The following is a 26,268-nucleotide window of genomic DNA, read 5'->3' as shown; positions in this document are numbered from 1 at the left end:
GACACACTGGGATGCATAGAAAATACAACTTCTTGAAAAATGGAAACAATTCAAAATAATACAATGAAGTAACAATCATGGGCTCCCAACTCATTTCAAGGACTTCCACTTCATCCTAGAACACTGGCCACATATGTTATGAATTTGCAGTTTGTTAGTGAGCAATTCTTGTATTAGATAAAAATGACAACTAGTACACTAAAGGCAAACACTATGACCATGCATCTTCTAATCAGTCCTGAATCTGTATGTAATTCCTCAGTAAAATCCACCGTTGGAAAGCACTGCTCCAGAATTCTATGGTGGTTAAGCGCTTAGCTGGAATTCTATTAGCAGAATAAGTAAGAGCAGAGTAAATGTTTCCTTAGGCTGCAAAGAAAATGTGAAGGTGTCATAGATTTGAAAGGCGCATTAACATCACATGCCTTCATCGCACTGACCCACACAAACATCTTGAAAAGTACACAGGTCAGGATTTGAACAGATCATCTCTCTGTGGTACACAGATTAAATCTGAAGATGGTGAGCTAGGCCATTGCTCAGGTCCTACGACACCCAGGTCATTCTCTGTTCTTGCAGTGAGGGTACAGGAAGAGTTGCTAAGATACCTGAAGACGTATGTTGCTTAACTGCAGCTGCCAATTCCAAAAGTTTCTGTTGGCTCTCTTCCTTTGTCCTCTAGTTCTCTAGCACACTCATTACTCAAAAATATTATAGCATCTACTTAGATTTCCAGCATATTAGTGGTTTAGTGTTTTGTTTTTAAGCAAACAGCACTGCAAGTCAATTTGCACTAATTTTAGAAGTGTTTTCAGAAAAATGATACTGGGTGTGGTGGTCCACATCTGTAAATCTAGTAGCTAGCATATAGCTTATAAGACTATCTTCAAAATGGAATAAAGTACTTAACAGAAAACATATCTGACTTCAAACTAAAAGGCTTTTTACTAATCTGTGATTAAAGGTTTCAAATTACTTGGTAAATAACAGTATCATTTTATATTCTTACCAATAATATGGAAGATACACTTTAAGCTCATCTCAACTAAATTTTTTTTTCCCGGAGCTGGGGACCGAACCCAGGGCCTTGTGCTTGTTAGGCAAGCGCTCTACCACTGAGTCAACTAAATTTTTAAAGTAGAAACTTATTCATAAGGATAGGTAGGACTTTACATGTAGAGTATAAATTCCTTGGGACAGGAGTAATAGTATCATCTATTTATCTACAATTGTGCATTTGTTAAATATTTAAGAAACTGCTTAAAATTAGACTCATGACTACATACATTCCCTACCATCAGAATTAGTGAGTTCCATTTGCAGTAAATTGGCCATGCAGCAGGGCCCTTTATATGCATCTGTCACTTTTTCTTTTGTAGGAATGGGTTGATAGTATCTTTATGGGTAAGGTTTTGGAATCAGACTCCGCTAATTTCATTAAAACAGATGAAATCCAACAATGAACTCTATAAAAAAATTGGGCCTTGGATACGAAGGGGTAATAGGTCTATTAATATTAGCACACACAGACACACACACACACAGACACATACACAACTGTGATGGAGGCTGTAGCGAACAGGAAGGAGCAGAGGAGTTAGGATGCATTTGGTGGCAGGTTAGGGGAACAAATTTGAAGCAGTCTTCTCTTTTCATGTTCAAAATTGTTTCCTACCCTTTTAAAATGTTTAGAAGAATTCACTGACCAGCAGACAGACTGCTGTTCTGAAATTATATTTGTGGGACTATTTTTATAAATGTACTCAGTTTTAACATTTCCTATTTCATCTATTTTCAAAAATCTGGCTTAACATTTCCTATTTCATCTTTTTCAAAAATCTGGCCTTTCATACTTTCGTTTCTCAAGAAATTTGTTTATCTGGGTTGCACAGCTTACTGGCCTGAAGATATTAATTACATTCCTTCAGTAACATTTTTAATGGATAACCCATCTTTTATTTCTATTCACGGCATCATGCATTTTTCCCTCTTTGTAGATCAGTCTACCTTGAAGTTTACTAATTTTGTTTTACTTTTCTCTACTTTGTTATAAAATTCTACCATCAAAACCAAACATCAAATTTCCTTTAAAGTACGTAACAATTAAGGGCCAGAAAGACTCAGTTGAGGATCTTAGTCTATCTAAAGCTCTAACCTCATTCCTAGTACCAAGACAATAGTTCATTCTTCTTGAACTCAGAAAGTTATGGCTTTGTATCCATCTCCTTGGAGATGACACTATTCAGGAAATTTCAAGATTGTACATGTGGTGGACTGCTCAGATTTTTGGTCATTACTGATGAATTTAGTCAATTCTTCTATGATAGCCCTTGACTCATTTAACTCATCTGCTAGGCTAGCTCTAAGAAAAATTGCCTTAGAAGGTACTGAGGCAAAATCAAGTTTAAAGATGCATATTTATGAACTTAAAAGGCTGAAGTGATCAATGATATATAATCCAGAGGCTTTCAGCTTGAAACTACATATAACATTGCCACAGTGCCAAATTTAGTACTTGGCAGTCATCCACTAACATTCGTTTTGAGTCATTTTTAGAAATCACTACACTATTTCAAATGTAGGTCAAATGAAAAATCCACAGTAGTATAAAACAATAGAGACCAGCTTCTAAGCTGCAATTATAAATGAACTAGAATTTATGTACTCTCTCCTATTCAATATATCTTCATAAACAAACTGTCTTGAATTGTTTAATGCAAAAGGATTAAAATATGAATAAAATTAAACATTAGTTGTATATTGAGACTATAAACAATAAGGCCTGTAAGAATGAGGAAGAAAATGAGTGATCAATCAACATCCAATCACTTACTGTAAGATACTGAAAACAACTTAGGTTTTGTTTTGTTCTTGATGAGAAAACACTCGTGTCCCTATAACTCAAGCTTACACTCTGCTTATCAAGCAGCAAAAGAAATCTTATGTACAAAGGCTACTGAGGATTTTTCAAGATTCCCATTCTTTTAGAAGAATTTTCTTTCAGGAGTAGTTCTTTTTATGTTAAAGAAATCACCATTGTGTCTTACAACAATTCTAACATTTTTAGTTTAGTAAAAAATTAAAGTTTGGGGACTACTTCTTTACTATTGTCACATTAATATAGATAACTTTTTTTTTTCGGAGCTGGGGACCGAACCCAGGGCCTTGCGCTTCCTAGGTAAGCGCTCTACCACTGAGCTAAATCCCCAGCCCCATATAGATAACTTTTATGAGGACCATATTCTAGTGAATAGTTCAAATAGAAACTTCTTCAGAAATCTATTCAACTTCTACAGTATTCGTGCTATGACCTCTACTCACCTTTTTTAGATGGCTTCGGTGGTACAACTGGGCCAGGTTCTATGTGGTCATAAAAATTATTCATGGCTTTTGGATCAAAGTTTCCTACAAAGAAAAGAAGAAACCACAAGTATTTATGAGTTCTTTTCATTATTTGATCTTTAAAAAAGAAAATACATTGATGAAACACAGGAAAAGAACATGTTTTGTAGGGTTTCAAATGTCATTACTATCCTCTTTTCTTTATGCTTGTGAAAAAAGATCCAAGCAGACCAGTAGAACATTTTTATCTATAATATATTATCTAAGGTAGTATTTCTAATTGTAAGGCTAGCATCCACCATAAGCAAGATTCGGTATAATATGGGAAACAAGGAGTGGTGAACCTGTTTGGTCTAATGAAAAACAACATGAAAGAAGACTGTGATACTTCTTTTCATAATCTATCATAAAGCTATCTAAAGAAGAAGCCAAATGTATATGCTATATAACCACATGGACCGATAATGATTGATACTGTGCAAGTTTTAGAGTAAACAAGCCTGGAGAATTGCTAATACAAAATTTTCTCTGGATCTGCTCAGTCTCTGGCTTAACATGTCTGTATCAGTGATATCCCCTGCAATTTTTTCAGGGTCAGATAGCATTAGGTGCCTGTTCTGATTCTCGCCTTCCCTCCTGGACTCTGCCTGTTGTACCCAAATCCACTTGAGCTTGGACACAGAGGATGCTGTACTGTACCGAGCTTCCTATTTTTAAGTATTGATTTTTTTCCCCATAATGAAAATTTTCCTTACCAAAAATCAAATATTAAGCTGCTTTTCATCAAGTCATGCAGTAATTTATTTGCACCTACTTGAAAGTGCATCCCCTACTGCCAAAAAACAGTTTAGAAAGAGAACACAATATTTGGACACCTTAAGCATTTCTAAATCTTACGCACAAAAAGATCCTATTTGGTCAATTCATACCAAAAATACAGCTCCTTCCTCAAAAAATGTTAATTGGTCCTATTATCCAAAGTTTCATGCAGTTGAATAGGCTATTTTAAAGAGAATTTTAAAAACTTATCGCTCCTGAAAGACACAATGCTACTTGACATATTAATAGCTGCTGTACATGTATTTCATCAGGCACTTATGTTACAGTTCATGCTCTAATCATCCCAATCAAATGCTATTGTTTTTTTTTTTTACTTTGCTTCAGAAACCGTATCAATTTTTTAAAAAGTTGATGTAATCATAAAGTTGCAGGTTGATATGTTCTGTGTATTATGCATAGTGATTCTTTCACTGCTAGCATAAAGCTAGTAGGCTACATAGGAGTAATGAGGCTTTTGAAAATGAGAACATGGCTTGATAGCTCAACTTTCATGTTCGGATGGTTCCGTATCCTTAGTTATCTTTAGTTCAACTATTTGACTCTGTTATTATATACTACTCTTAAAGTACCCTTAAAGTACCATAGAAGCTCTCTTAGCTGCCATAATTTAGAATACTAAAGTTTGGGAGTAGGTGGATTCAAAGAAAGGATTCTTAAGTAAAATTATACATCGTCTTCAAGGTAACATAAATATAGTAGCGTTTTTTCTATTTTCCTTATGGAAGTGTTGGAGACTGAAATTCCCAGGGATCGTATATACTATGCAAACATTCTATTACTGCATGCATCTTCGATAGCTGCATAATGATGTTGAACAAGCACACTTCATATTGTCTTACACAAACCATGTTCACCATAACCTAAAGCCAAGTGTCAGCAAACTTTCTGTCAAAGAGCAGATAGTAACTGAGGTTTTGTAGAATCTGTTCCAAGTATTAGACTCTGTCCTTGAAACACAAAGAAGCCACAGACACTAGGTAAACCAACGTGCATGTCTGTTTAGGTAAAACTTTTATTTATAAAAGCAGGCAGTAAGACCCTAGTTTGCTGAGCCTTGATTTACAATTTTGCATTTTGGTTTCTTCCAAATGTAGCCTGTGATATATACTAAGGACCCTTTCATACAAAGTCTTGTCCTTTCTACTTCATTTCATTCAAATCTAATTATGGTTGTTATGATTTTATGCTTGACTCTATATAAAGGCCAAAGATAGTTTTTAAAAGAGAAGCATTTTTAAGAATTCTTTTTAGTTATGAAATATTAATTTTAACTGCAGAAGCATAAGTAACTAGCCTAGGCAGTGCATGTAATCAGTGGCAGTGTCATTATATGGGAAAGCAAGTCCTTTTGTAATCTGATGAGCTGGCTAACAGAAAGATAAGAGAGCTTTTCCTGTAACACAGGGAACTTCTTTTAAAACCCAGAACTCAGATATCCTACTCTGGGCATTCTTTTGAAGACTATCACATAATATAAATTATGTCTTAGAAAAAATACCCATCAATTTACAAAACATTCACATTCAGTGACAAAAATGCAATGCAAAAATATAAAACAATGAGGATAAATAATGACGCTGTCGAAGTAACATTTTTTGACACCTTGATCCACGAAGTGTGGGAATCTCTTTAAAGCCATTTTTACAATAGTTATATAAAAACCTGTCCTTAAATCTATGAACCCAAAGTATTGCCATTTAAGCAGTTTAAAATACCACACTATGACTTATGGTTTACCAAATAATCAAGTCTATACCTCTAGATTGAAGGAGGTCAACTTCTTTCAGTGTACAGTCAACATTTATCTGGAGTTGTCTGTTCATGCTTCTCAATCTTGTCATTTCCTCAGGCTAGTAAGAAAGCACCCAAAATAGCAATTGTGGGAAAGTCATTATCAAGCCCAACATTTAAGAACTGTGTTTCACGTTAATTGATCTGATGGGGTATAACTAAGAATCCAGCCTCGTCTATAAGAGAGCATGTCTGTGTATGCTTCTGAAGTCAAAAGTATACTGAGGACATCAATGTGGCCACATAGTAACAAACACCATGTATGGTGGCCAGGTACAAGCTGAACTCTGTTCTATCATAAAAGCTACATTCACTGTAATAACAGGCACAGAAAATATCTTATTTATGTTTTTGTGGTAAGGGAAAAGTGTAACAACCAACTTTTGAAATTAGCACTGTTCATGATTTTAGTCTTGTCTAACCTGGTAAAAGTTAACGCTTACTTAGCTTTGGGTACCAGGTTTACCATAATTCTCTCACTTCTTCTGCTAAAAGAAGCTTTAAGGTAGGTAGTATTGCATGGATTTACTGATGAAAAACAGCAGAGAGGTTACGTTTCCTAAGGGTATAAAGCTCATAAGAGGTAAAGCCACAGCTTACACAAATTCACTATATACATTCGTACATAGATATTTAATTTCTAGATCAAAAGAAACACTCTAAGACGGAAAAATATCAGGCATCAATACACTTTTCTGTTTCTTTTACATCAGTCTGGCCAGCCCATTCCAAACATTAAGGTCTTTCCAGTAACTGAAAAAAACCCACTTTCTTATGTGCCTTTAATTCCCATACCATTCTTAATTTCTTTACAACTTCTGTACACAGACTCTAATACTATGGATACTGAAGCATTTCCCACATAGCCCAGTATTTGCTTAATTACTAGGGTAATTTCAACTACACAAAGTAGAATGTTAAATTACCGACAGAGAGAGGGGGAGGAAGGGAGGGAGACACACAGAGACAGAGATAAGAGACAAAGAGAGATTGAGAAAGATTGGTTCTGTTAAAAACATGTACTCTGTCAAAGACTAAGCAGGTTAAACGGGGCACTATAAAAAGAGCAAATAGGATGACTTATGCTGTTGGGAGATTCTAACAGAGTAAATAGCAATGTCCAGAAACAAGAAGGGACCAAAGGTTCAAAACAGTGATGTAAAAAGGCCTAAGAGCAATTTATAGATATTATCTGTACATGACCTATTTATTTAAGAGCATTTGAAGACTGCTAATTTTACATGTGTTTTGTGCAAACTTATCTCATGACCTTAAAGATAACTATAATTATTTAGTCTCAAATATTTTGAAGAAAAATATCAAACTGCATTTTAACTTTAAAAAAAAAAAAGCACTAGGCTCTCAGAATGCTAGTGGATCAACAACAAGAACCATCTGGAAACATTTAGTATGAACTGCTCTTCTTTCTCCATTCCTATGGACAAAGTGTGTGACGTTAATGTGTAAAATGCTTGCCAAGTGATATTGAAATGGTACAAAACACACACTTGAGCATCACCATGGATGATTCCATCCTCCTAGGTGATTTCATCCTCCTAGGAACACATAGGCAACCCCTACTTTGTGAGTTCAGTACCTACGGACTTATCCTTCCTATATGATTTACAATAGGAAGAGAGGAGTTCTAGCTACAGTGGGCCCAAATAGTGATGCTTTGTAACTAAGAATGGAAATATTAATAATACATGTTATACTCAACCAAGGGTGGGGTGAGTAGCTGTTTCTGAGTCGGATCATTTATCAAAAGTACACTGTGTTTGCACAGAAGATTGGTATTCATGATAATTTATAATCTAGACTTACATGTAGGCCAATAGAATGCTTGTAGCTGACATTTTCAAATAAGTTTCTATGCTATTTTGAAAAGGTAGTAGAAATCCCTTAAATCAATTGTTTTTGGACCTTCAAAAACTAGTCTTATACACAACAATATTGAAGACCACTTTGGTTCTTGGTGCCTTGGTCCTAATTATACATGTAGGACACAAAGCAGTGAAGTAGTCCCCAAATTTAATTAGAACAAGATGGATTTGCATAAATAACTAACTTGGGGGAGGGAACAATTGGTAGCCTTCTCCACACTAAAATCTTATTTATCTTTCAAAGTAAACTTTAAAACTGCCTCCTCTATGAATGTTATTAGCAAAAGGTTAACATTTCTTTCTCATATTCAAACCTCTTTGAGAGATGACATATTAGGAAAGATTTCAAAACATGGGATAAACAGCAAGCTAAAGGAAAAAGGACACTATCAAAATACTTTTGCTATCATTTGAAAGACATCATTTCACAGCTCTTCGAACTTTCTGCAAGTATAATATAGCTGGTCAGAAATGTAGGTTCTAGTCTCATTAACCAAGCATTTCTCTCCTATTTTTATGTAAAACTTGGTAGGAAATGTCTTAGAAATCTGAGAGTACCAATGCATGCATGTTAGAAAAAGTGTCAGTTCTTTGGTATTCCTGTACACTTGCAGGGTACTTAATGACACCCAAGGCACACTACAAACAGTGTAGAGAACATTATGAGAACAATATTCTAGCACAGCTATAGCACCTCCCTTTAATGAGAAGTCATTATAGCTAGTAAGTATCAGAGGTATTCTCATTCCCAATCCCATATCCTTCAAATGAGACTCAATTAACAAACGGGAAATTCTGACTAGATTATTTTTTTTTCTTTTTGGTTTCTTTTCTACCAAGTTAGTTGTAAATGTTACCTTATTGCTATCTTAAAAAAATTGGTTTTATAAAATGTTTCAGATTTGTGTTATCTATTTCAAGCAAAAATTTCAGCATTTTTGTTACCAAGCTAATTTATAAGGATTCTTGCTATTTGTAGAATATGGTACAAATTGCTTAACATGCCTCATGTAATTCTAGAGAAAATCCCTCACCATGGGTATTCTACTATATGTATCCTAGAGATGCGTTACATATCCCAGGCTATGTGACTGACACAAGCAGTGGAAGCAATATTCAAACTTGTGCTTGCAAACCCGTATTCGCTGACTTAACCTTCATGGGCACACGAGCTACCCCCTCAGCCATGTCCTACTGTCCTAGCGTGCAGTCTAAAGATAAGGCATTGAAAGAAGCTGTAATTTCTCTAGATGAGGGATGGCTACACTTGGTTTATTAAACTATTTTTTTCTATTTCATTTTTAATTTTTACATTATAATCCATAAACTACAGTCCCAGGAAGGTCTACCAACTTTTTCTTTAAAAAATGACTCAGCAATTAAAACTTCAACATAAACTGTGGGTGCTTGTATTGAAGCACTAATCAATACTATACCAGAAAATTTGGACTTCTAATTTTAAAAACTAAGGTTTATTTAGCAGGAGCTATAATGGACCAGGTGTTTCAAAACAAAGCCTTGACAAAAAATCGCTACTGAGGCCTAAATGATTACAAGTTGCCTAACTACCGTTTGCTAACTTCCCTGAACAGAGGAATCAATGAAGATTTTAAATAGATTTTAAAATCAGAAAAGATACTTAATTCCACTAACATCACTGATTTAACTTTATAATTTTTTCAGTGCTTTAGGCAATTAAAGTTCTCTTTTTTAACAATTCCTAAACTGAGGAATATAGTGAATAGCAGAAAGTCATTAACTTATTAAATATGCCTCTTTCTCAAAACCTGTCTTCCTTAAAATGTTTCTATTGGCTCCCTGTAACAGCAGAATCAAGCTCAAGCACCTGAAGAGTGTTTAAGGTCTAGCCAGCACTCTACCTTTATGCTCATTAACCTCTGCAAACTCATTAGAAATTTCAGGCCTAAGCACAGAGCCTTTACTTACTGTTTCTTGAAAGTAAGACTGTCTGGAATTCAAGCCTTAATAACTTTATATACTTTTCCTTTCAAAAGAACTTCCCCTTTCTTTTCTGTCTTTCATGTAGGACAAAGTCTCCAAGAAAGTCAGTAGCTGCAGCCATGCTGAGGACAAGAAGCTACACACATATGTTCAAAAGCTAGATGACCCCAAGTTTAGAGAGGGAAAGAAAATGAAGACCCTTGAAAAGAGACAGGATCTACGCACTTTAAACTGTAGAAGGTCATTCCAGGATGGTGGAAGGAAAGTGGAGATGTGTACTGAGTAGATTCACAAACCAGTTACTGGACAATTTCCTTCATTACCTATGAGCAAATAGAGCAATTGCCACCGAAGTCTACTTCTTCACACCAACAAGTAAGAACTAAGTACCTAACCTAGTATCACATTCATAAACACTAATTACATGAATATTGAATAGTGAAAAGATCAATTATATCACAGAAAAGGTGACATGTCAAAGGAGATAAGATTTAATGATTTTCAAAGTTATTTGACATTATTAGAATCAAGTACATTAACCAACAGGCTAAATATATTAAAAACTCCTTACCAGAACATTAATGGTCCACACTGAACATCTTAGTTTCTATAATTACACACAATGAAACTACCATGCCTTAAGAAATTCAGGGCTGGAGAGAAGGCTCAGAGGTGAAGAACACTGATTGCTCTTCCAGAGATCCTGAGTTCAATTCCCAGCAACCACTTGGTGGCTCACAACCATCTGTAATGGGATCTGATGCCCCCTTTGGGTGTGTCTGAAGACAACAACACTGCACTCATATAAATAAAATAAATAAATCTTTAAAAAGTTAATAATAAAAAAGGTTAATTATAAGAAATTCTACCACCAATACTTTCTCAGAATTTGTATTTAACTTATTTAAACTCACTTTAAACAATTTGAAAAATATACAGCCTCTGCTTGGAAGAATAATTTATGAAGCCTTTTATTATCATATATTCTTGAAATAAATGCTATAGTCTACCAGTCTTTGAAAATAACCATAATCCTATGCAAGTGCAAATGTAAATAAAAAGCATTTAGTTAATCTGACAAGAACTATTGGGGGCAAATCTCTTGCATTCATTACTTTTTTAAAAAATTCAGCTAGGAATAGAACTCGAAAGAAAAACAAATGGCTTTGCCAAGGGAATGTCCCAGTCTTCCTATCGTTACACACTGCACCAGATGACTTACCGTGGGCGTTGTAGTGGTGCAGCTGACTCTCCTAAGCCGCCTCTGCATCAGGTCATGCTCCATACTGTTAACTTCAGCTTTCAAGCGCTCTAGCTCCTCTTTTTCAAGTTTCAACTGCTTTGCTAACCTCTCCATTCTTGCTCGCTGATGTAACAGCAAGGCTGTACAGCATGACAGATAAAGTTATTGCAGAAAATAACACCAAACAAATTACAGGAGAATTTCTACATGCACTGTTAATGAACAGAAGTCTCATCTGATCTGGGCATCAGCGTTTACATTAAGGTCTTAGTAATGCTGTACCACATCCATTTCTGCTGTCATTTAGCTCTAAACCACCACCAAAATGGCATCATGTGTTCATACCTCTTGTCTTGTAACATTTAGCTTTCCTAAGAGCCTCTTTATCTATACTTGTCTGTGTTAAAATGCTTAAAGAGCAGACATGGTTCAGAGCATGCAGGCCTGAGTCCCATCTCCAAATTCCACAAGGTGGCAGGAGAGAACTGATTCTTGAGAATGGTACCTCTGACCTCCACACATGTCACAGCAGGCCCACATCTGCATGCATATTCATAAACACATACACACACGTGCTACATTAATAAAGGCTTAACATCAAGCATTCTGAATCAGAATTATAATTAGTTCCCTGCTCAAATATTGAAAGAATGCTAAACTCTCATATATTCTGGTACAATTTGAAAAAATCTGAATAGGCTTTATAAACTTTGGTTTACTTAAGACAATACAATTTTTTTCATTAATTCTACTTCCTATAATATCACTTATAAGTAACATTATGCCCTTCCAACCTCTTTATAGAAGGCTCAAATTCTTTGATTTGAAAAACCAGTCCAAGCTGTATGTATCCTTTTCACAATACTCATTATATACTTGGCTACATTTTTTATTAATGAATGATATGTACCAATAAAGTCTTATTATGTTACAAGATTACAATGGTCATATTTCTAGCTTTATATTTTAATATAAATATAAAATTTTATATTTTATATTTTAAAACAGCAAATGGATGAGTCTGAAACAGTAATTTTACTCCTGGTCATGTTACCAGTCAACATTTACTAAGCATTTAATTGAAACTAAATATGTCCAATTTTATGTTCAGTCATTTACCAAACATGATTATAAATATGAAATTACATCAGTCTAAAGTTTACCTTGTGTATAGGCATAGTCGTCTGATCCAGAACTAGAACTCCTTTGATACTTGTGGTTTCCCTTTTCTCCCCCAGAGCCTGGTATCACTGAAATAGGCTGAATAGGTTCTGGTGCTGCAGAGCGTTCTTCTTGGTCCACTAAATTCAAAAGGTTTTCAGTTGTTGCTCGGCCTACAGTAATTTTAAAAACTGTAGTTGGGTTTGGTATCACCCGAGGAGATGGTGATGGAGCACATGAAGGTCCAGTTGGCTGTGTATATGTAATATACACAGGATTAACACTAAATGGAGGTTTTGGTTGACTAGATATCCCTCTTGAAGGAGAACTTGAAGGTGGCGTGGTGGCTGTATACAGTGAGTGCTGGTTCCTTGGAGATGGTTGATTACTGATGGGTGACGGACTTCTAGTTATTGCTGTCCCAGGTCTTTGAGAAGGTTCAACTGTAATTTCTATCTTCTTCATGGAACCTTTGGGTAAGCTAGATGCTGCATAAGGGAGATAGGCTACTGAATGACTTCCTGGTTTCTGATAACTAGGAGGTCCTTGTTGATATAGGTGGGGTGGAGTAGTTGAAGGACTAGGTGGCATGAACACATGAGAACTTGGGTGGCCCAGCTGGGGTGGTTGTACTTGATGCTGTGGAGAGCTAAAGGGGGAAGGACACTGAGAAGGAGGCGGTGAATGGTAAACTGACTGAGGAATCTGCTGTTGTTTGGGAGAATACTGAGAAGGTTGATAGTTCTGTTGATGTGGATAAACAGGTAAAGGACGCTGGCTGTAATGAGGCACTGGGCCTTGTGGTGAGGACTGCCATGGAGCATTCTGAGGAGTCTGTCTTCCTGATGAACTCTGAGATGTCGGTCTAATATAAATAGAACCAGGAGATCCATAGAGATTGCTTGGAATTTGTGGAAGAATCTGTAAAGCTCTTGGTACAGTCTGTCCAGAAGGAAGGTTCTGGGATACTGTAACAGTAATTGGATTTGTACTATAGCGAGGTATGTGCATGTAGGATGGTGGTGGTGGTGGTGAAGGACCTTGCATAGCGGATGGATTCATTCCTGTTTGCATGGCAGATGGCTGCTGAGGTGGCTGTGAAGGCGGAGTAGCTGCACTTCTGGTCTGTTCATTCATAAAAAATGGATTATAGTTGGGTGTAGCAGCCACAACAGCTGGAGCTGAGTGTGGTTCCTGAACTAAACATATCAGCTGTTTACCTGCTGTATGCTGAGGATCAATATGTCCATCACTTGAGCTATGTACCAGTGTTCGACCACCATTAAGGTGAGCTCCATCTCCTGGGTGGTAGCTACTAGGAGAATGGATACCCAGATTAATATGCAAAAGGCGATTTCTATTCATTCTATTGTCTTCTGGACTATGGTATTCCATATACAAGTATTTGCTGCTCTCCTGGGAAAGGGCTCGACAACAGGCTTCTAGATTGTTGTTATTCTATGGGAGAAAATGATACAAACAACATTGGCAAAATTAACAAAGCTTAAGAATGGAAGTCAGTTACATAAATACTGTCATAGAATACGCTCAGAAAATACTGTCAAGAGCAGTATTTTAACCATAAAACCCATCATGGTCATCTGTCCTACAAAAGGGATATTAAACAATCCAAGGAATAAGCATTTAGCTCACATTACTAGTTCTACCACTACTGCTACAGAAATGTAAGGCACCTACTAATGAACATTGTGACTCAACCCCAAGTTTTCTCATTCCAAATCCAGGACTCATTTTACAGTTGTTGCAGCTCAACAACTTAAAATGTTGTGCTACTCTTGGATTCACCACATTTGCTGTAACATCCATCATTAATGTTTAACCTGATAAAAACGAAAATAACCATCCTTTAGTTTCAAAAAGCACCAAAATCACAAAGTAAAAACCAAATATTCCTGAAGATTTTAAACCATAAAATGTCATAGTCTTTACCTTTCTTTCATCCAAAATTATCATCATATAACATTAATGTGTATCATTAGCAAAGATTTAAAGAAAGAAAAATGAGCAACAAGCAAAATTCCATAGTATGACCCATGTCTTCATGATTTTACCAGAGTTAATGGGAATTTAACAAGCAACCATATCCAGATTGCCTTAATGAAATTCACTATGCCAAGTTTGTAACAGCTGAAGAGCAATTTAATATACTTGAAATACCTTTTAAAGTTATACACAGATAGCAATTGCAATAAAAGTTTCAATGGCCAGTAATCAAATGCTTAGTTTAAAAAATTTTAAAACATTTTAAGTTTCCACTAAAATATAGAACTCTCATCTATTAGAGTAAGACATACATTATTCACTACTTTTGAAATAATTAACAAATTTCTTAATGAACATGACTTTCTCTGTAACTCAGACATAAATGTTATCATATATAAGTGCATTTTATATAAAAATGAAAGGAACTACTTTATTTCTGCAGTAACCAAAATAAGATATTAAGCCTATCATAGGACATGCAATGAAGTGACGATTGTGTTGAGAGAAATTTCGAGTTCATGTACAATCACATTCATTTCCAGATGCAGAGTAGCATGCTTCATAAGAGGCACTGAACTAGTTAACTGTATAACCAATTCTAGGTTCCTGGTCTCAAGTCCCAGTGCTCTTTCTACACAGTAATTTCACAGGAAAGGATGTGTTATGAAAAGACATTACTAAACTGGAGCTTGAGGAAGTTAATAAAAAAACAAACCCATAGTCAAGCAAAAATTTGCAAAATGAAATCTAAGTAATTTAAAGAATTTGCTTCATGAAAAACACATAACTTGTATCCCTTTTGTTTCATTCTCCCCCAAAAGCAAGGATTACAGGCCTGGGCCACAGGCTTTGTAAACAGTAAAAATATTTAAGAAGGCTATGAATGGGAACCATATGACTCAGTGAGTAAGCACATGGCTGAGTGAGCCGGAGGACCAAGTAGAGATCCTAGTACCTGCATAACAAGCTGTGTGTGGCTATGTTGTTCCTGCAACCCCTGTGCCAAAAGAAGCTTACAGGAGGATTGCTGAGACAGGCGGACCACAGCTTGGTTTCTGATTTAAGGAGAGACCCTGACTTAATGGAATAAAGTGAAAAGTGCTAGGAGTAGGGCAAATAACAACCTTTTGTGGCCTCTGCACATGTACACACATAAACAATTTTTTAAAAGACATATATAAACACTTCTAAAAGAATTAAGGGAACAATGTATCATACCTCTCAAAATGATGTAAATTAAGGGAAGATAGTCCAGAGAGGATTTAAGGTCTGCATTTCAGATGCAAACTACTAGGCTCATGTATGTCACTGTATACACAAATGCTTTGGGGTAGTGGGAGTTGAAACAAAGTGTTGATACATAGCCAAGCTAGCCACAATTTGCAGCACTCCTTGTGCCTCAGCCTTCTGATCACAGGCATGTATCATCATAAAAAGCTTTAATGTGGGCACTTCCTGGAGCCAGTAGGTAGTCAGCATTCACACTAATATTATGTTAATATCAAAAGAAAACAAAGTAAAAGATTTAGGATAGTGTTCTCTGAGCTGAATTTTACATGTTATTCCTTTAGTTAAGTGGCCATGATAGTACAAATAATGTAAGGCAAAATTAAGTTAAAACCATGTTGGAGCTAGAAGGGGTCCTAAGAAAGTCAATTCTAGAGAATGGTTTCAAGTAGAAGATTCAACTCTGCCTTCGTTTTACTGTACTGGGAAGTAGCTTTTTCTCAACCACAAACATAAATGGACCTAAAGAACTGAGATTAGGACAAGGCATATGTTAGCAAAAACAACCATATATATCACAGTAACCTTGGACCCAAAGGCCTAGATTTAGCAAAGAATTTGTAAACAACGGAAATCCTTGGGTTGTGTAATTAACCTTCCCTATACATAGATTTCTGTTGCATCCTTAGCTTCTCACACTGCAGTAAGGGAGTGTGAACATGAATAAGTACTGTATATCATGTACTACTCCCCATGTCAACCAAACAGGGATATGTCACAGTCTAAATCACTGAGATACCGTGAAGATGATAACCAAGATAAAGGAGAAGAACCATGTTTTTAATCTGTTGTCTCTCGAGTAAAAATACAGTGTGTAACTAAGAAATAAAAGATTTCGGTATTGAGAACAAGACAAAGGGAATGTTTCTGAACAAAAGAAAGTTGTCTCAAATTTATACCTAGTAAGGACTTATGAACGGAAAAAAATGAAAAGAGGGAATAAAGAGTTTTTCTACAGAAGTTAAGCTAAGTTTGGGATTTAAAACTCGTTTCTAGGGATTAGGGGTATAGTTCTGAGGTAGAGAGTTTGAACTCTAAGGAGTCAAGGATTAATGGGAACCTGTTTAAAAATTATTTATTCATTAGGAGAAAGGAGTGTGTATGTGGAGGTCAGAGGAATTTATAGGGATAGGTTCTTTTTTTATCACGTGATTTTCAGGGATCAAACTCCTAACATCAGGCTTGGCAGCAAACATCTTTACCTTTTTTTTTTAAGCTTATTTTCCCCAATTTCAGAGGATTTTCAGTGGGTGAGATTATACCTTTTGTGGAATATTTAGCAATTCATAAAGTCGTTTTCCATTGTTAAAACTGTAAGATGCTACTGTACTGTGGGTAGGGCTCATAGATGATGACTAAGAGCTTACCAGTCAGAAATATCTGCCCTACAATATCAATAACACTAAGTCTGAGAAATCCTATACAACATGCACTACCACAACACAGTGTCAATTCTAACAAGAACAATTGTAAAATTCTTGTTCTATTATCATCACTTGCAGGAAACATACCTGTAACATGCACTGAGATACCACACCCTCTGGAATTTCAGGAAAACGTTGTCGAAGATCATGGAGAACCTGAATATCAAGCTGTGGACTGCTTTGCGCCATGCCAGAGTCAATGGTGGTCAACTATCTCTTAGGAAATGGGTATTAACAGGCCTTCCAAAAGTAATAATCTTCCAAAAACTCTGTCATTTTTTTTCTAAAATAAATAAAAATTTGGTTAAGTCTAATTCCATATTTTACTTAGACACCATCAATTATTAAAATCAAGAAAATGAAAATAATTATACCTGGACCCAATGTTAGAAAATGGACACATTCAATTTACTTTTTTTGATGTAAAATAGCCAACAAAATTAGTGTTTAAAAAAAGACAACAACACATCATCCCACCACCTGTCTGCCCATCTTCATCAGACCTGCTGATCTGGAAGAGTACAGGTCAGAGTCCATCTGTATCAATTTTCCTTGCCTACTCAGTCCTCTGTGGCACTCCAGCTGCCCCGAGCAGCCTGCAATCCTCACTGGGACCCCCATTTTTCTGCCATGTCTCAGGCCACCTTCATCAGAACTGCTGATCAAGAACTATAAAGCTCAAGGATACCAACCAGAGGCCTGCTACACCAGGATCATCGAGCTTAGGCCCCCTCCCAATACCTACTACAACATGAGCATCTAGGGTTCTAAGCTATTCAGATGGATAATGGCTCTCAAACAACAAAAGCCAGGGCAATATGACACCTTCAGAGCACAGCTACCCTACTACAGCAAGCCCTGGATATCTTAACACAACCAAAGCACAAGAAAATGACCTTAAATCCAATCATATAAAGATGATAGGGGCCTTTAAAGAAGAAATGAATAAATCCCTTAAAGAAATACAGGAAAACACAATCAAATAGGTAGGAGCCTTTAATTAAAAAGGAAACAAGTAAACCTATCGAAATAATAAAAGAAAATACAATTAAACAGGTGAATGAAATACAACTGTTGAAGACCTGAAAATGGAAATAGAAGCAATAAAGAAAACATAAACTGAGGGAATCTGGAGATGGAAAACCTAGGGAAGAACAGGAACAACAGATGCAAACATGACTAACAGAATACAGGAGATGGAAGAGAGACTCTCAAGTGTAGAAGATACGCACATGCGTGCGCACGCGCGCGCGCGCGCGCACACACACACACACACACACACACACACACACACACACACGACAACATAAAATAGCAGGAGGTAACAATCAACAGTCACTAATATCTCTTAGTATCAATGGACTCAATTCCTCAATAAAAAGACACAGGCCAACAGACTGAATAAGTAAACAGGATCCATAATTCTGCTACATACAAGATACACACATAAGCAAAAAAGATAGACATTACCTCAGAGTAAAGAGCTGAAAAAAAATTTCCAAGTAAATGGACCCAAGAAGCAAGCTACAGCAGCCATCTTAATATATAAGAAAATAGATTTTCAACCAACATTAATGAAAAGGGAACAACAGTTCATACTCATCAAACAAACAAACAAAAAAAATCTACCAAGATGATATCTCAATTCTGACCATCTATGCCCCAAAGACAAAGGTATCCACATTTATAAAGAAAAAAAAACACTGCTAAAGCTTAAATCACACATCAAATCCCATGCATTAATATTGGATAACTTCAACACCCCACTCTCACCAACTGACAGGTCATCCAGACAAAACAGAACAGAGAAATAATGAAATTAAGAGATATTATGAATTAATGGACATAACAGACATCTACAGAACATTTCCACCAAAACACAAAATATACCTTCCTCTCTGCACCTCATGGAGCCTTCTCCAAAACCATATATATATATATATATATATATATATATATATATATATATATATTCCATCACAAAACAAACTTCAACAAATGTCAGAAAATTGAAGTAACACCTTGGCCTTGTATCTTTTTAGACCACCACAGATTAAAGCTGGGTTCTACACCAGAAAGCCTACATATTCATGGAAACTGAACAATTTTCTCTCTACTCAGTGATCTCTAAAAGGAAGAAAGTAAGGAATTACATGACAATGAAGGCACAACATACCTAAAATTATGGAACACAATGAAATCAGTATCAGGAAAGGTCATAACACTAAATGCATACTATTAAATCATCCACAAATAGCAATACTTTGACTTCTTCCTTTCCAATTTGTATCCCCATGATCTCTTTGGTTGACTTATTGATCTAGTTAGAACCTCACATATACTATATTGAATAGATAGGAACAGAATGGGCATCCTTGTCCCTTATTTTAGAGGGATTGTGTCAAGCTTCTTCATTTAATTTGATGTTTCCTATTGGCTTGCTGTGTATTGCTTTTATTATATTTAGGTATGTGCCTTGTATCCCTGATCTATCTAAAGACTTTTCACATGAATGGGTGTTGAATTAATCTCACTAGAACACTTGCCCAAATGTTCAGTTCTACCAAAGAATGGTACATCTATTCACTTAGTAATAAAACAAGAGAACAGTGTCATCGGTGACTTTTCCACCCTATTGAACTAACTGAATAGAGCATAGGCAAGTGAACCATGATTTTTACCCTTCTTCTGGCCATTATTGCGTTACGGAAAAACCATTACACCATGACAATTTCACCTGTAAGATGGAAGCAATACAATTGTAATAACATTTCAATTGCAAATGGTGATGATTCAAGAAGCATTAATTTCTATATCCACGTCACATCAGAATATTTTAATAGAAACTGCTCACCATTCTTCCTATGTTCTTAGCTTTCCTCCACACTATAGCCCGACTGTTTTATAATATGCAAATCTGATCGTGCCACATTCCAAACTGGCCCATGAGCATGCAGCAGCACATGTGGGTATTAGCTGATTACCACCACACATCTACAACAGGTGCTATTTTCCCTTTTATCCACTGTTTCTCCCAAACATTCATGTCAGTCTCGGTGACTTCCTTTCACTCAGTCCTACTATACTTATACTAGCTAGGAGGCCTTTCACTATGCTGCTACTGCAAGATGTGCTGACCTTCACAAGAGAACCTAATGCAACAAACTGAAATCCTCTAGGTACTAGCAGATGTCTTATATAAATTTCCAGCTCCTCTGTAATGGCCTGTTATTTCAGAAAGTAAGGAAGTAATCAAAATATGATACAAGCATTTGTGAGGATGAGAAATCAGCATGAAGACTGCAAAAAATTAAACAGCAAAATATTAGAACACAAATGAATTATAGGCTTTATAGAAATGAAGCACCTGGAATTCACACAAATGATAAAAAGTTAAATATACACCCATATTATACAGAAGAATCCAAATGTAAGCATGGAGGCTAATGGAAGAGCAGGAACACTTGTATCCATCAGCGTATTTAATCATGTAGATTAAAGAATGCTAAATTTGTGGAAAATTTGGGAGAAAAGTGGGATATACATATAATTTTAATATAAAGATATGTATTTTTTCATCCAAGTATCTCCTTAAAGCTTATTGTTGAAAAGGGGAACATTTTACACCAATAACTTTACTGTGGTCACATGAAAAAATACTTAGGTTTAAAAATTGTACAGCAAAACTTCTTGGCAGTAAAGGACATGCAACCTACTCTCAAATAGAAAATATATATACACCTGCGCTCCAAACACTGCCAGGACCTGAAGGGACCAGATCAAAAGTTCTCAGCACTCAAATCCCGTGGGAGGGAGAGCTAAACCTTCAGAGGGGCAGACACGCCTGGGAAGCCAGAAGAGACTACACTCTGCCCACATTTCCTACTCCAGAGGAAAACACCTAACACGATCTGGGATCCCGGTGCACAGGGGCTCCCGGAAAAGGCCACACAGGCCCTCCTGGTTTCCGCCCTCAGGGAGAGCTCAAAAGCAACACTCCACAAGCAAACTTGAGCCACAGGACCACAGGTAAGACCAACTTTTCTGCTCCAAGCTACCTGTCTGGTGGACTCAGGACACGAGCCCACAGGAACAGCTGAAGACCAGTAGACAGGAAAGACTACACGCCTGAAATCAGAACACTCTGTTCCCATAACTGGCTGAATGAAAATAGGAAAACAGGTCTACAGCACTCCTGACACACAGGCCTATAGGACAGTCTAGCCACTATCAGAAATAGCAGAACAAAGTAACAACAGAAATAATCTGACTGCGAGAGGCAAGCGCAGGAACCCAAGCAACAGAAACCAAGACTACATGGAATCATCAGAGCACAATTATCCCACCAAAGCAAACACAGAAAATCCAAACTCGAGCAAGCTCGAGATTTAAAATGATATTTGATCATGATGCTGCAGGACTTCAAGAAAGACGTGAAGAACGTCCTTAGAGAAATGCAGGAAAACATAAATAAACAAGTAGAAGCCTATAGAGAGGAATCACAAAAATTTCTGAAAGACTTCCAGGAAAACACAATCAAACAGTTGAAGGAATTAAAAAATGGAAATAGAGGCAATGAAGAAAGAACACAGGGAAACAACCATGGATATAGAAAACCAAAGGAAGAGAAAAGGAGCCACAGATACAAGCATCACCAACAGAATACAAGAGATGGAAGAGAGAATCTCAGGAACAGAATATTCCATAGAAATCATTGACACGACTGTCAAAAATAATGTAAAATGGAAAAAGCTACTGGTCCAAAACATACAGGAAATCCAGGATTCAATGAGAAGATCAAACCTAAGGATAATATGTATAAAAGAGAGTGAAGACTCCCAGCTCAAAGGATCAGTAAATATCTTCAACAAAATCATAGAAGAAAACTTCCCTAACCTAAAGAAAGAGATGCCCATAAGCATACAAGAAACCTACAGAACTCCAAAAAGACTGGACCAGAAAAGAAACTCCTCCCATCACATAATAGTCAAAAAAACCAAATGCACAAAATAAAGAAAGAACATTAAAAGCAGTAAGGGAAAAAGGTCAAGTAACATATAAAGGCAGACCTATCAGAATCACACCAGACATCTCGCCAGAGACTATGAAAGCCAGAAAATCCTGGACAGATATCAAACAGACCCAACAAGAAGACAAATGCCAGCCCAGGTTACTGTATCCTGCAAAACTCTCAATTAACATAGATGGAGAAACCAAGATATTCCATGACAAAACCAAATTTACACAAAATCTTTCTACAAATCCAGTGCTACAAAGGAAAATAAATGGTAAAGCCCAACATAAGGAGGCAAGCTACACTCTAGAAAAAGCAAGAAACTAATTGTCTTGGCAACAAAACACAGAGAAGAAAAGCACTCAAACATCATTTCACATCCAAATATGAATATAACAGGAAGCAATAAGCACTATTCCTTAATATCTCTCAACATCAATCGTCTCAACTCTCCAACAAAAAGACACAGATTAACAAACTGGATAGGCAATGAGGACCCTGCATTCTGCTGCCTACAGGAAACATACCTCAGAGACAAAGACAGACACTACCTCAGAGTGAAAAGCTGAAAAACAAAGTTCCAAGCAAATGGTCTGAAGAAGCAAGCTGGAGTAGCCATTCTAATATCGAATAAAATTGATTTTCAACTAAAAGTCATCAAAAAAGATGAAGAAGGACACTTTATATTCATCAAAGGAAAAAATTCACCAAGATGAACTCTCAATCCTAAATATCTATGCCCCAAATACAAATGCACCTACATACGTAAAAGAAACCTTACTAAAGCTCAAAACACACATTACACCTCACGCAATTATAGTAGGAGATTTCAACACCCCACTCTCATCAATGGACAGATCATGGAAACAGAAATTAAACACAGACATAGACAGACTAAGAGAAGTGATGAACTAAATGGACTTAACAGATATTTATTGAACATTCTATCCTAAAACAAAAGGATATACCTTCTCCTCAACGACTCATGATACTTTCTCCACAACTGACCATATAATTGGTTAAAAAACAGGCCTCAACAGATACAGAAAGATAGAAATAATCCCATGCGTGCTATCAGACCACCACGGCCTAAAGCTGGTCTTCAATAACAATAAGGGAAGAACGCCCACATATACGTGGAAATTGAACAATGCTCTACTCAATGATAATCTGGTCAAGGAAGAAATAAAGAAAGAAATTAAAGACTTTTTAGAATTTAATGAAAATGAAGATACAACATACCCAAACTTATGGGACACAATGAAACCTGTGCTAAGAGGAAAACTCATAGCTCTGAGTGCCTGCAGAAAGAAACAGGAAAGAGCATATGCCAGCAGCTTGACAGCACACCTAAAAGCTCTAGAACAAATACAAGAAGCAAATACACCCAGGAGGAGTAGAAGACAGGAAATAATCAAACTCAGAGCAGAAATCAACCAAGTAGAAACAAAAAGGACCATAGAAAGAATCAACAGAACCAAAAGTTGGTTCTTTGAGAAAAATCAACAAGATAGATAAACCCTTAGCCAGACTAAAGAGAGGACACAGAGAGTGTCTCCAAATTAACAAAATCAGAAATGAAAAGGGAGACATAACTACAGATAGAGAGGAAATTCAAAAAATCATCAGATCTTACTATAAAAGCCTATATTCAACAAAACTTGAAAATCTGCAGGAAATGGACAATTTCTTAGACAGATACCAGGTACCGAAGTTAAATCAGGAACAGATAAACCAGTTAAACAACCCCATAACTCCTAAGGAAATAGAAGCAGTCATTAAAGGTCTCCCAACCAAAAAGAGCCCAGGTCCAGACGGGTTTAGTGCAGAATTCTATCAAACCTTCATAGAAGACCTCATACCAATATTATCCAAACTATTCCACAAAATTGAAACAGATGGATCACTACCGAATACCTTCTATGAAGCCACAATTACTCTTATACCTAAACCACGCAAAGACCCAACAAAGAAAGAGAACTTCAGACCAATTTCCCTTATGAGTATCAATGCAAAAATATTCAATAAAATTCTGGCAAACCAATCTAAGAGCACATGAAAACAATCATCCACCATGATCAAGTAGGCTTCATCACAGGCATGCAGGGATGGTTTAATATAGGGAAAACCATCAACGTGATCCTTTATATAAACAAACTGAAAGAACAAAACCATATGGTCATTTCATTAGATGCTTAGAAAGCATTTGACAAAATTCAACACCCCATCATGATAAAAGTCCTGAAAAGGATAGGAATTCAAGGCCCATACCTAAACATAGTAAAAGCCATATACAGCAAACCAGTTGCTAACATTAAACTAAATGGAGAGAACCTTGAAGCAATCCCGCTAAAATCAGGGACTAGACAAGACTGCCCACTCTCTGCCTACTTATTTAATATAGTTCTTGAAGTTCTAGCCAGAGCAATCAGACAACAAAAGTAGATCAAGGGGATACAGATTGGAAAAGAACAAGTCAAAATATCACTATTTGCAGATGATATGATAGTATGTTTAAGTGATCCCAAAAGTTCCACCAGAGAACGACTAAAACTGATGAACAACTTCAGCAAAGTGGCTGGGTATAAAATTAACTCAAATCAGTAGCCTTCCTCTACACAAAAGAGAAACAGACAGAGAAAGAAATTAGGGAAACGACACCCTTCATAATAGTTCCAAATAATATAAAATACCTCGGTGTGACTTTAACCAAGCAAGTAAAAGATCTGTACAATAAGAACTTCAAGCCTCTGAAGAAAGAAATTGAAGAAGACCTCAGAAGATGGAAAGATAACCCATGCTCATGGATTGGCAGGATTAACATTGTAAAAGTGGCCATTTTACCAAAAGCTATCTATAGATTCAATGCAATCCCCATCAAAATAGCAATCCAATTCTTCAAAGAGTTATACAGAAAAATTTGTAAATTCATCTGGAATAACAAAAAACCCAGGATAGCTAAAACTATCCTCAACAATAAAAGGACTTCTGGGGGAATCACCATCCCTGAACTCAAGCAGTATTACAGAGCAATAGTGATAAAAACTGCATGGTATTGGTACAGAGACAGACAGATAGACCAGTGAAATAGAATTGAAGACCCAGAAATGAACCCACACACCTATGGTCACTTGATTTTTGACAAAGGAGCCAAAACCATCCAATGGAAAAAAGATAGCAAATGGTGATGGTTCAACTGGAGGTCAACATGTAGAAGAATGTAGATCGATCCATGCTTATCACCCTGTACAAAGCTTAAGTCCAAGTGGATCAAGGACCTCCACATCAAACCAGACACACTCAAACTAATAGAGGAAAAACTAGGGAAGCATCTTGAACACATGGGCACTGGAAAAAATTTCCTGAACAAAACACCAATGGCTTATGCTCTAAGATCAAGAATGGACAAATGGGATCTCATAAAACTGCAAAGCTTCTGTAAGGCAAAGGACACTGTGGTTAGGACAAAACAGCAACCAACAGATTGGGAAAAGATCTTTACCAATCCTACAACAGATAGAGGCCTTATATCCAAAATATACAAAGAACTCAAGAAGTTAGACCGCAGGGAGACAAATAACCCTATTAAAAAATGGAGTTCAGAGTTAAAGAAAGAATTCGCAGCTGAGGAATGCTGAATGACTGAGAAACACCTAAAGAAATGTTCAAAATCCTTAGTCATCAGGGAAATGCAAATCAAAACAACCCTGAGGTTTCACCTCACACCAGTGAGAATGGCTAAGATCAAAAACTCAGGTGACAGCAAATGCTGGATGGACAGCAGGATATGGAGAAAGTGGTACACTCCTCCATTGTTGTTGGGATTGCAGACTGGTACAACCATTCTGGAAATCAGTCTGGAGGTTCCTCAGACAATTGGACATTGAACTGCCTGAGGACCCAGCTATACCTCTCTTGAGCATATACCCAAAAGATGCCCCAACATATAACAAAGACACGTGCTCCACTATGTTCATTGCAGCCTTATTTATAATAGCCAGAAGCTGGAAAGAACCCAGATGCCCTTCAACAGAGGAATGGATACAGAAAATGTGGTACATCTACACAATGGAATATTACTCAGCTATCAAATACAACGACTTTATGAAATTCATAGGCAAATGAAGGGAACTGGAAAATATCATCCTGAGTGAGGTAACCCAATCACAGAAAAACACACATGCTATGCACTCATTGATAAGTGGCTATTAGCCCAAATGCTTCAATTACCCTAGATGCACAAAACACATGAAACTCAAGACGGATGATCAAAACGCGAATGCTTCACTCCTTCTTTAAAAGGGGAACAAGAATACC

General features: G+C 36.6%; 1 protein-coding gene across 4 annotated transcripts in view; it reads right to left on the bottom strand.

Moving 5' to 3' along the window:
* Tab3 (TGF-beta activated kinase 1 (MAP3K7) binding protein 3) overlaps nucleotides 1-26,268 on the bottom strand; it is a 72,305-nt gene that overhangs the window by 7,132 nt on the left and 38,905 nt on the right. For 2 of the 4 annotated variants that reach the window (XM_039100565.2, XM_039100567.2), the window contains 5 exons: nucleotides 17,025-17,220; nucleotides 12,225-13,680; nucleotides 11,041-11,201; nucleotides 5,939-6,032; nucleotides 3,322-3,405 (listed from right to left, as the gene is read on the bottom strand). In XM_039100565.2, the coding sequence (XP_038956493.1) occupies nucleotides 3,322-3,405; nucleotides 5,939-6,032; nucleotides 11,041-11,201; nucleotides 12,225-13,680; nucleotides 17,025-17,126 (1,897 nt within the window). In that variant the 5' untranslated portion in view covers nucleotides 17,127-17,220. Of the gene's footprint in view, nucleotides 1-3,321; nucleotides 3,406-5,938; nucleotides 6,033-11,040; nucleotides 11,202-12,224; nucleotides 13,681-13,920; nucleotides 14,064-17,024; nucleotides 17,221-26,268 lie in introns of those variants that run through there. The other 2 variants (XM_039100564.1, XR_005498528.1) reach the window with 2 other exon arrangements.

Source organism: Rattus norvegicus, chromosome X (assembly GCF_036323735.1).
Source record: "Rattus norvegicus strain BN/NHsdMcwi chromosome X, GRCr8, whole genome shotgun sequence".
Lineage (NCBI taxonomy): Eukaryota > Metazoa > Chordata > Mammalia > Rodentia > Muridae > Rattus > Rattus norvegicus.
This window is presented reverse-complemented; position numbering and strand designations above follow the sequence as displayed.